The following is a 12,320-nucleotide window of genomic DNA, read 5'->3' as shown; positions in this document are numbered from 1 at the left end:
TGGAAAGGTTTTACAAACCAATACATGTTTGAACATTTGTCATTTTTCTACACTTAATGATTAAGAATTAAGACAATTTATCAGTGACTACATTGTTTGAATTATTATAGCTGGCATAGTGATAGGTTCATCCAGGCTGTAAGCATCTTCCCAGTGTTAGAATGACAGCATTATACAAAGCAAAAATTTCCTGACTGGCTCAAAATGATTGACCTCACTCTCCTAGGTTTCGTGCTACTGTGTACTGTACTACTATATTGAAAATTTTAAGTTATGATTTAATTTTTAAAACATAGTTGGATTGGCAAGTTTAGGTCAGGTCTGAAAACGATTTAAAAAGAGCAAGAGGCTTGTTCCTGATGAAGCAGTTAGGGTTGCAATACATGTAGAGATTTTTGCCACCAGTCCCCATGTTCTACCTTATGATTTGGCACTGATCAGGGATACAGGCCCTCCCTCCTTTTTGCAGGTTTTGTAATTTTGGCTTTTTCATATGTAGCACCCTACAGGTAGGTGCTAGGTAAAAGTATAGTCGGCCTTGTCTGCCTAACAGCAGAGCTATGATTTCAGCTGGCTGTCACGTCTCCCACGTGTGTCTGCTGAGAGGGGAGTCTCCCCACTGACTCCATGAAAGGATTCTCATTGGACAGTGGAGGAAACCCAATCAGAGACACACTCAGGCCTGTATCTACCCCAGAAAGCAGATTCTGCCGCAAAGGATTCTGGGAGTGAGTATAAGTTTTGAAGGAATGCATGACGCAGCGTCTTTGGCGGGAAGCAGAGTCCCAGGAGGGAGAGTACGGCTGTCTCTCCTTCTGTCAGAGGAAGCGGGTGTCCCGGGTGGCAGCCTGGGAATCCAAAGAGTGTGGAGCTGAGCTGCAGAGGGGATCCGTTGTGCCGAGAACCAGCGGAGAGAGAGAGGAGTCCAGTTCCCTGGGGGTCTGCCTACAGTCAGAGGGGACCACTCCGGAGAAGGTTCTAGGGATCCAGGAGTCAGCTAACTGTTAAAGGGGGTGCCTGGTCAGAGGACGCTGAAGTATTAGAGGGGGTACCTAGTAAGAGGACCCTGAAGTATTAGAGGGGGTACCTGCAGTTTGGGCCCTGAAGAGTCAGTGTACAGTGTGAAGTGTACAAAGTTGAGAGTTGCAGCAGCACAAGTAGTGACAAGAAGCTACCTCAGCCAGTGAAGGGTTAGAGGGAGCTGTTCAGTGACTTTTGAGCTACACCAAGTATCAGGAGTCAAGAGTTTCACAGTCCTGGAGCTTCTGAGCTAACAATTCAAGTTAAAGTTGAGGTTTCAGCACTAATTCAGTCAAGTATTTCAGTATTTGAAGCGTCAGGAAGCGCTGGTCGGCATTTAGCTGCCACCAAGACAGCGTTAGTGAGCATCTTTGTACAAAATCCCAGTAAAGCCTAGAAGAGCCAGAGGAGTATCCCACTCGCTCCCTTCTCCCATCCCCTAAATACAATAAAACAAAACAAGCCAAAGATTCCGGAATGGTCATTGTCTCAGTTCTCACACCTGGGTTCACAACTTAAATGTGTTGGAAGTGTTACCGGTACTGATGGCAAACCCAAGAAATATTGCTACACATATTTTTATTTTTTGGCTTTTTGATTTCTGGATTTTTTGTATGTCCAAAATATTTATGTGGATGAATAAAAGAAGTGGAAAAGTTCAGTCACTGTGCAGTAGTGCATCCAGATCTTTCATGCAAGTGCCCCAAATTGAGTGAAACACCTCCACTAAAGACAGAATTGGACGCTCATCTCATTAATATGACCCCTGATAACAGGAAGGTCAATCAGCACTTTGTTTCAAATGAGGGAGCCTGGATCCTCCAATCACAAGCCGCTGACAAATTCCCACCTAGGATGTAACGCATACGGGATAGGAGCTACGTATGACTTCACCCGCGGCCATCTTTCCAGTTTGATTCATGTACCATACGCACTTTATATTTGCACCAGTTTAAGTGCTGGCTTTGTAAGTTTTAAACTTTAAGTTTTATGGAATAAATGTTACAGTTTTAGCAGAGAGCACTATTTGTTGCCTTATTTGTTTTGTATATACATTGCGAAGGAACAGCTACCTTTCAGAGAGTGATTGGAGTCTGGAGGATCCAGGCTCCCTCATTTGAAACAAAGTGCTGATTGACCTTCCTGGTATCAGGGGTCATATTAACGAGATGAGTGGCCAATTCTATCTGTGGTGGAGGTGTTGCACTTAGTTTGGGGCACTTGCATGATAGATCTAAACTCACTCCTGCACAGATGCTGAACTTTTCTGCTTCTTTCATTCATCCACATATATATTTTGGAGACATAGAACTTTATATATTTAATATTATTTGTGTTGTATTTTGTGCTGCACTATTTATCTGACTGCATAATTTAAAAGGTGTTGTGATTTTACCTTTCAGTGTTCAGCTGCATGTTGTTAGTTTTGGGCTGTTTGCGCTTATTAGTTATTTGCTATTTAGTATGGATTTTTGGTATTTGTTTTTTCCCCTATTTTTGCACAGTTGTCAATTCTTTAGTGTGGACATTTGTTTAAGGGGTACTTTTTCCTTTAAAGTCCTCTTCTTCTTCCACTGACTCCAGAACATGTCCAGATAAGACATAGCCTTTGGAGTCAGGCTGCACATGCTAAGTTTGTTGTGTATTGCTAAAGAGGTTTTTTTTTCTTGGGAGAATGCATGTAATCAGCACAGGGCCAATCAGCACTGTCCAGACAGAGGGTCAGGGGTCCTGCATCCTGATAGGACAGCTGAGTGCAGTATGAAAACTCCTCCTACAAGCTTTAACCAGGCACTGATAGAAGTCACAAGACTGCTATATACCGTGGATGAGAAAAGGTATTTAGCAGTGTATATTTACTAAAATGTTTGCATTTCCATGTTCTGTGTACTGTGGGAGACCAGATATTGTGAATGTAGGGTCCTAGGTTTAGTAACACTTTAAGTTCAGTTAAAACAACTTGATGATTTTTTATAAATAAAATTTGTTTCTGATTAACACTCCTATTAACCCTTAGTTTTATCCTAATCAGCCCTCCTTTCCCTTCTCCCCTTAGCTATTATGTCCCTTTTGATTTGTTTGTTATTTTTTGATTTGTTTGTTATTTTGTATTTTGATAACCATTAATATTTAATTTTTAAAAGAATGTATTCATTTTGTTTATTTTTTCCATGCCACATTTAAAAAAGAAAATTAAAAAATAGTCTATTTAACTTGTAAATAACTTTGCAGTGCTTTGTACCAGAATCTTAATTTTAGTTTCCTCTTTATTAAACCAACACTGGTTACAGTTGAAAAAAAATGTATGTTTTGTTACATTTTTGTCCGCATTATTGCATAATAAAATAATCAATATGCCTGTAACCTACCCCAGCGCACCTACACTATTAGTGTTTGTTGTCCAGTATTGGTAAGATTCATTTGAGTGCGGCACCTACTATCATTTTGCAGATGATCTCCTTGCTTTATATAACAATCTAATGCCACCCCTTTATGTCTCTTAGAGAAAAAATGCTTTACAGACCAACCAACAGCCTCTAGGCAACTTTTGAGCAGCCAGTACGCTATTTTCAGGTATTCACCAATGTGTGATATTCATATATGGTTTTTTGCCCTCTTTTCCACCCCCTCCACATCCGTGGGGGAGGCGTTCACTGGGTGACCACTCTTGCATGTCTTAAGGTGATGGAGATCTGAGACACTTTCGGTGAATGTTCTCAAACTTCCTTATACAATAATGTTGTTTGTTCTAATGTATTACCTCCCTCTTTTCATAGGATTTCTAAGGCTAATTTATCTACTGTAAAACCAACATACCCCTGAAGAAGCGGACACCTGAATACCGCGAAACATGTCGGGTTATTACCCGGTGCTTTTGGTGTAAATCACCGGTTTATACATTGTTATTGCCTACTAGAAACCTAATTGTATACTCCTGATATACTGCTCTATATATGTTCTTTCATTTCATGTCCATGTGCTGTCTTATTTTTGTCATGTTTTTAATCTAAAGAATAAATTTCTACATTTTTTATATATGATGTTTATTCATCTTTAAATACAGTACCTCAAAAATCCCACCAGCCCTCATTTCTTTCCTCTCTCTCCCTTTTTTCTTCATCTTCTTTCCTTCTCCCCTTCTTTTCTAGTTCCCTTTCCTTACCCACCCTGATTTTTTCACCTCCATTCCCCTCTTGCGGGCTTTTGTCCTGTCTTTCTTTCCCTTGTCCCTTTTCTTCTGTTTCTTCTCTCTTTCCTTCCCCCCCTCCTGGCCCCTCCCCCCCCTTTTTTCTTCTCCCCTTCTATCTTGCCCCTTCTCCTTCTTCTTCCTTTCTTTTTCCCTCCTCTCCTTTCTTTTCCTTTCCTTCTCCCCCTTCTATATTTGGAAGTACGGTTTTTTGGTGCTGGACCCCTCACCCGGTTCCTGCTCAGACCTGTCCTTTCTTGAATAGTTCGATAGGGATGTTGGTACACTGATCAATTTTTTCAACAAACACCCCCTTATGATAATAAAATAATCATAATAAAATAATAATAAAATCATTTGCAGGACAACATCATTATAAGAAAGCCTTTTTTGTCCTAAGAAAAAAGCAATGATATATGTACAATGTATTACATTGTTATCCTAATTAATGACAAAGCTATTGCTAATAACCTGGCCCAGAGCCCAAACTAAAAAACTGATCTGGTCTATACTGAAGAGTACATACTGGTGTGAGTTGTTAAAAAAATCTTCTTTTTTTTTTTACTGTGTGTGTGTTTTTGTATTTATGGTACCTTAGTTAATTTTAGTCTTCTTTGCATTTGCATTTTTTCCTTATTGTTGTGTGTTTGTTTGTGGGTGTATTTGGTTGTTATTTGTCATGTCATGTCATATTTGTCTGTTACTTTAAATTTTTTATTTTTCCTTTTACAGTCTGTTTTTTTTCTGTGAAAAAATGTAAACCAATTTAGATAAACAGGGGCTGTTTTTTAGCTGGTCCAGGATAGTTGCAAACAGCTTTTGTAACCCTCAGAAGTCAATAAAGCCAGTTGCACTCAAAATTCATTTAAATCACATTGATTTTGCCTTCCCTATTAATGACAATGCATTTTGCAAAAATTGTGAAGTTTTGTTGAATTCTTCCACTTTTTGCCACAATTTCTATGAAATATGAATTGATGTCATTCATCCCTAGTTACAATTTTCTATTCCCCATATGTTACAGTTTTACCAGACCTGGTGCTTCTCCAGCAACGCTTGTGCCGTAGTCAGTGATTGTCCACACTCCTTGGAGGAGGCGAGAGGCATCTTTTCTTGTATCCATGTTAGCTCATCATCGATGTCCCGGAAAAATTGATCAAGTAACTTCTTGCTTTCCAGAGCTGCTTGGCACTCTTGTAGAGGCTCATTAAGGCTTTTGTATCTATCATTGAAAAACATGCCACACAAAGTAATTAAATTACATGTAGTCCAAGTGCTGGCAATAAGGGTCTTTGACCTTTCCTCAAAAAGGAAAAAAGTCTTGCCAAATCACGCCAATCCTTTCTTTTATTGACATAAAGGTCCTTTAACCTCAAACATCTCTATAAAAAAAAGTAATAGGACCTCCATTTTTTTTTAACTTTTCTCCCCAAATCATTTAACTGAGAATAATGTCATTCACAAAATGTCCACACAACTGAATAGACATGCAACAACATCATATCCAGCCACATGAAGTGGTCTGAACCACTAAGAGGGTTTTTTATTACCATTTTCTTGAAAGGTTGCTTTCTCAACTCTTCTGGCATCATGTAGTTAAAGTGGAACTTTGGGCAGAACTAAACATGATGCAATCTCTCATTGGCTTTAGAAAAAGTTTTTGTTTTTCTGGGTCTCTCCATAGCAAAGTTTTGTTGCCTGCTGATATGCCCAGTAGAATTTTTTTCAACTTCCTTATTGGGGTGACAACATTGTTTGTTTTACAGTAAAATCAAGCACCAGTATTGTCACCCTGTAAGCAGTGCAGTCTTAGATGGACTTGAAGTCTTCAATGGATATTGAGTAAGTGAAAAACAAATTAAAGGGTTACAGCAACTTTTTTTTTTTTACTTTGGAAAAAAATGTTTTAGAAGCAACTGAGTACTAATTTTATTTGCACTAACAGTTAAACAGTATCACAGACAGTACTCTGTTGTGCACTAATATGATTACAATCAACTCAAAGAAAAAAAGTTGAAATCATATGAATAAAAGCTGACTGTTGTAAGTACCTCTGTCAGTATTTATGGTTTGTCCCAGCTCTGTAACTCACTTTTGCAGGACAGTTGGGCCTGCATGAAAGTGTTGAGAAAAATATAAAGACCTAAGAAATTAAAAAAGAAAGTCGTATACTGAGGACTACCATTACAGGTAATAACATACAATTACCAGAGTAGAATATGTTTTACTATAAAGGAAGGGGATTGGTGTGGGTCACCAAATAAATCTGTGCAAATGGATGTGATAAATAAACACAGATGAATTAAACGTGAATTTATGTGTATAGTGAAACTCCTTTCACTCTGTGAGCTGCAACATAAACGTGAAAAGATGATCCCCTGATGACGTCAGCATGGACTGACGAAACGTGCGTCGGGAACGTGAGATCGTAACTTCCAGTTTGGTGGAACGCAGGTGGGCAGCGGCATTTCTCACTCTCTGTAACCAAGATTTCTGAATTTAAGGCTTCTAACTTCTGGATTGTAGTAAGTGTGATTTTAAACAATAAATGTTTTTTTTATCATGAAATACTGCACCATGAGAGCCTTCTTGTTTCTCTCTACTTATGACTTGGTCCTGAATTAACCCTTGGTCTGGCTACACACTCTCTATGGGGAGAGAGTGCCTGGTTCACACACAAGTACCACGCTACATTGGTGAAGTGTCTGGTCAGATTGAGTGAGGAATAAAACATGCGCTTATGACCCCCTATAATTAAGGGGTCCTGTATTTCTGGTAAGCAGTATATATACTAGCACTGGGTGAACGTGTGGAGGTGGAGGCTTTGAGGAATACACTCCTATCAAGTCTGTGAATTTTCCATCAGCAGCTGTTATTTGGTTTAACACCTTTGATGTTTGGAGCACTAGAGACTTGATTTATAATTTGATATAATTTGCACTTTATTTCTGATGCATATATTGTGATTTTATTATCTGTTGAGCGCCATATATATATGTTTTACTTTAATTGTCTTTTAAGTCCACCACATGCGTGCAGGTACCACTATGGGATAAGACAGATAGCACAATACTCATGCCACACATGGCGTATGGTCATTTCAGAAATAGGATACTGGAGTTGAAAGCTTAAGGGTTGGAATTTTTTTATCAGATATATTCACATCTCAGTGTGGATCGGTAATGATAACCTTGTTTAACAACTTCTGCCTTTCAAGAAGTAAGAAGCAAGAAGACCACACAACACATACGGAGCTGTGGGCTGCGATAAAATTGTTGAGGGATCTGCTCACTCAAAAATAATCAATTACACCCCCACGCGTATGACCAATTTTTCAATATTTTTTTTCAGATTTGGCAAGAAAGTAGAAAAATATTTACCCAGGGAATATCTACCTTTTTTAGATGTTAAAAGTGGCAGAACAGTAAGATAGTGAGAATCTGGAAATCAGATATACAGTATGTTGTAGACAGGCTGACCACAAACATGGATTACAGATCGCTAACCTGTGAACTAGAATTCTAACTCTGTCTTCTATTTCATCTGCCAGGAAGTGTCCTGCTTGTCGGAATTCACGAGTCTTATTTGCCAGGACTTGCAGTCTCTCCCCATGGCTTGCGATGCTCTCTTCAAGCTCTCCAAGTTTCTCAAGTGTTATTAGATCTTTAGTTTTATTAGCAGAGTCCAGCTTGGCTTCCACTTGGTCTAACCACTTCTCCAAGTCGTCTATGCTCCTTTGAAACTGCTGTGCCTAAAGCAGAAAGGTTGCCAGGAATTATGTCATTATCACATGGCATATTGCTAAAAATGGAAAAAAGGCAAGCTATGCAGTCAGTCTTTATAAACTACTAATCACCTTATAAGCATCCTGGAGCTTCTGTCCTTTTTCATCACACTTTTCCCGAAGTTCCTCCCACAGCTCTTCCATTTCAGCAAGTCTTATCTGAATAATCTCGGATGCATAATGATTAGCTTGCAACATCTTCTCTCCATCCTGCAAAATATGGGCCCAGTCAAAAGTAGACAGGTGGCAATGGACTACTAGTGGGGCAGGAAAAGGGACGTGGTTCACGATAATCAATACGTATGTGACTTTCATACTATTGTATTGTATTGTATTGACACGTTTACTTCCTACATGATTACTTTGATAAAGAAGCCTCACTTTCTAGTCACTAGGGCTTAGATATTACATATATATCAAATATAGAAGTCAAAATAATATCAACAAGTTATAAAGTTATAAGGGCTAGCCAATTCTAGTGCAAGTCAGTAAGCATGTTTCATTGCTATTGGCAACATTGCTGCTTTTTCTTAGCCTCGTTTTTTGTAAACATACATACCTATATAATTAGATCCCCACAAATAAATCACATTTTTTTTTTTCTGTCTGCATTCTTCTGGTAAAATTCTGAGCAGAGAATCTTGTTATACAAGCCCACCAACACTGTCTTCGCTGAATGCATTGAAGTGTGACACCTGTATACAGGGCTTTTTTTTCCTCAAATAATAGGTGCAGGAACTCCCCCTTTCTGAGTCACCCCTTTTTTCTGCCCCCTACCCTTCTCTGAGTACTTTATAGAGTACTTTTTAGAATACAGAACCAAGTATCGTTTTATGGTGCCAAGTTTGTAAACAAATTTGTATAGAATTTGTTAATGATAACAAGAAAAGCAGGAAAATAGATTCCCCTGCAGCCATCAACAGCAATAGAAACTCCAGCAAAAACAATATACCCCCCCCCCAACAATGATGGACCACCCACAGCAAAATATCCCCCAGAAACAATAGACCTCTGCAGATCTCCCCACAGACAACAACTATAGACCATTCCCTCAACCGTAGATCTCTCCCAGGAAAAACTGACCCCATAGAAACATAAGACCCACCCCTAAAAACAGCAGATCCCCCACCAGTAACAGTGGACTTCCCCAGCAATGATAGACTCCCTGTGAAAAAATAGATCCCATCCAGCAACAATAGATCCCCCGGCAACCAGCATCAGTAGACCGTTCAGCACACCCCAGCACCCATTTCATACATTTAGTGCTAGAGGAGCCAGAAAAACTGACCCCATAGAAACATAAGACCCACCCCTAAAAACAGTAGATCCCTCACCAGTAACAGTAGACTTCCCCAGCAACGATAGACTCCCTGTGAAAAAATAGATCCCATCCAGCAACAATAGATCCCCCGGCAACCAGCATCAGTAGACCGTTCAGCACACCCCAGCACCCATTTCATACATTTAGGCATGCCGGCATCCCCAAACTGGTGACTATCCCTCTAAGCTCTCTTTTAAGTCAGTCTTACTTCTCTCTCCAACCAGTTTGCAGGGTAGGTTCCCTTGCAAGCCCAATGTCAACTTTTTTTTATCAATAACTTAACTTTATTGAAAAATCTTTACTGAAGAGGAAAAAGGGGAGAAATATCAAAATATAAGAAAAACAAAGTTGTGTTAGTATTTTCCCCTCACATAGACCACAGGACATAAAGTATGCAAATAATCTAATAACAAAAAACTGAGTAACTTTGAATGATCTTATTCACAGAACTCATAGATTTTATCATAATAATCTATGCATGAATATCTTACAGCTTTGATGGCATCCAGCCTGTTGCGATTCGCTTTGATCTCCGCCTCAAATGTCTGATGCTTCTGTAACTTGGTCTGCAAGTTGCTGGGGTCCTTCCAGCTCTCATCCATGGCGATGCTGTTTTTCTCCAGCATCCATGCTCCTACCTGTGTGTATTATAATTGAGAACACTGATGGTGAACATTTTTCTTTACAGGACCTCAAATTAGTACACACAATTTTCAGAACCTTACTTACATACACAGGCATGCATAAAAAAGTACACTTTCAGAAATATACAGTCCTTCTCTGGCATAAATGCACAATTGCACACTTAGAGCATGCAGCCCAACGTGAAGTAAATCTAAATCTAAGAACAGAAATGTATTGCAGCTTACTGATCCTTATTTTTTTTTTTTTTAGCCCGTAGCGTGTGAATCACACTCAAAAAGACTTAACACCCGGTGCATAAAAAGTGCACACACGCAAACATGAACACACAAAAACTGCACAGGGTGTGCGAAAATGGTCTGGCCTCCGAAGAGGTTGGACCTATACCTTGATCCCCCGGGGCGCAAGACTCCTGACAGGGACTGAGGTACTTCCTATGGTTTGCCTGGCCGAGACCTGGCAAACCCTGTTCTCCAGGGGGACTGCCGAAACAGCCCACCCCAAGTACTGGGTGGGGCTCCCCCGAAGAGAGACCCCATGAGAGAGGGCGAACTAAGCCAGAAGGCCATGTCCACCCCCTCCCAAGACTTTCAAGGTAGGCCCAGAGATCCACACCGTACTCGTCGTGCAGGAAAAGAAGAGTGAAAGTGAAGTGACACACCACAAAGAAAAATACACACAAACAAAAAGGTGGGGAAGGGGAAGTGGAGAGGTGAATTAGTGCCCTTGTGAAAATACAAAGGCAGGCCTTCCGGCCGGAATAAAAATTCCTCTGGTCGAAGCCAAAATGCCTTGCCCAAGAGGCAGGTGCTGAAAAAGTGTGTAGGTGCAGTGACCATGGTGCCGAAAAACTCAAGGCGAGCTGCACCTCACCAGTGAGAATTAAGGCACATACACTACGGGCTTTTTCTATCCCGGCCCAAAGGCCAGACCGAGTGTAGCCCTATCCTACCAGGAGGCATCAGAACTTTAGACAGCTTAGGGTGAACCTGCCTTCAACTGGGGACAAGCCTTTTGCAAGGCCAGATTCAACCCAGGAGGAAAGGCTCTCCCACCGCCATCCGCCGTTCCTTACCAATCACATCCAGGAGCAGTACTAACTGGCCACAGATCCAGTTTTCTAGCTCCCTTCAAACTGGTAGGGGCGGACCCATTCAAATCAGAAGGCAATGGACCCATCCGGCTTTCTCTGATGTGGCTTACTTCCCAGTCCCCCGGTAGTTCCGGAGCGCCCTGGTTCATTTCGGCCCCCACCGATACTAACCATCAGGTTCCATACCAACTGATAAGAACAGATACTACACTTGATCTTAGCCAAAAGGCAGAGAAGCGATCCTTATACTGTATATGGTGTCTGCATTTGTTTTCATTTTTCAGGTTACGAACAGAAAAATACCTGTTGTCCTTGTACATAACTACCAACTATCTTATGTGAACGAAAAAAAACCTCCTTCCATGAAATAGAAGATAAAGAAAGGGGGAAGTGTTTGTAGTCCAAATCAAGAGAGCAATCTAAATTGACAAGACTGCTCCACTACAGATACAATGCAGTGAGTAAGCATTATCAACCAAAGTCAGAACACCACTATAAATGAAGTGAAAACAAGTCTTAAAAAGAAAACCAATACAGCCACTAAGCACTAGTAAGCTGCAATATATTACATTTTTGATTTGGGGTTTATATATACACTTTAAGTAATAGTGTCGGTAAGGTCTTGCAACCCCTATTAGTGTTTGCCACACATGGGTTGTGTTGCTTAGTAGTATACCATAGTGGTAATGTTATTACCTACAGATGTGCTACATAATAAAAACTTCTGGTCTGTCAGCAAATTCTACAAATTTATATTACAGTTAAACATGGATTTACAAATATATGTATATTTGGTAAGCCAGTGGGAGCTACGTCTGTGTATTTATGGGTTTTTTACAAATCTGAGTGTATATTGTTAAATTTTATTCTTGTGTTATAAAAAAAAAAACCTCATAGGAGCTCCGTAAGAATGTCTGAAGTTCCCTAGATTCTTCAAGCTTCTTTTTACGGGCTTCTGACATATTCAAAAGCTTCTTCTTCCTGGTGGAATGAAAAATGAACAAGAATACGAACAGCTGAGATATTAAAGATTTCAGCAGTAAGGGGAAATTAAATAATTCAATGCAACATTAAACTGGTTGTAAAGGCTGGTTGTAAAGGCTAAAGGTTTTTTTTACCAAATGCATTCTCTGGATTAAGGTAAAAAAAATTTTAGGTGCAGGACCCCCCCTCCTAAATACTTACCTAAGCCCAATCTTGGTCCAGTGCTGTGCCTAAGAGCAGAGGCGCTGCTCTCTCTCTCCCTCCTTCCTGTCCCCTGCTGCTGTCAATC

General features: G+C 40.1%; 1 protein-coding gene across 1 annotated transcript in view; it reads right to left on the bottom strand.

Annotated features, from left to right (window-relative positions):
* The window catches only part of SPTBN5 (spectrin beta, non-erythrocytic 5), a gene marked incomplete at its 5' end in the record, with an annotated part of 344,281 nt that overhangs the window by 38,240 nt on the left and 293,721 nt on the right, over positions 1-12,320 (bottom strand). Inside the window, 5 exons of the mRNA XM_082275221.1 lie at positions 5,243-5,429; positions 7,714-7,958; positions 8,064-8,201; positions 9,804-9,950; positions 11,938-12,028. Of these exons, the coding sequence (XP_082131347.1) occupies positions 5,243-5,429; positions 7,714-7,958; positions 8,064-8,201; positions 9,804-9,950; positions 11,938-12,028 (808 nt within the window). The remainder of the gene's footprint in view (positions 1-5,242; positions 5,430-7,713; positions 7,959-8,063; positions 8,202-9,803; positions 9,951-11,937; positions 12,029-12,320) is intronic.

Source organism: Pelophylax lessonae (assembly GCF_965119305.1).
Source record: "Pelophylax lessonae genome assembly, chromosome: 13".
Lineage (NCBI taxonomy): Eukaryota > Metazoa > Chordata > Amphibia > Anura > Ranidae > Pelophylax > Pelophylax lessonae.
Note: the sequence above shows the minus strand (reverse complement) of the source record. Positions and strands in the feature narration are given on the sequence as shown.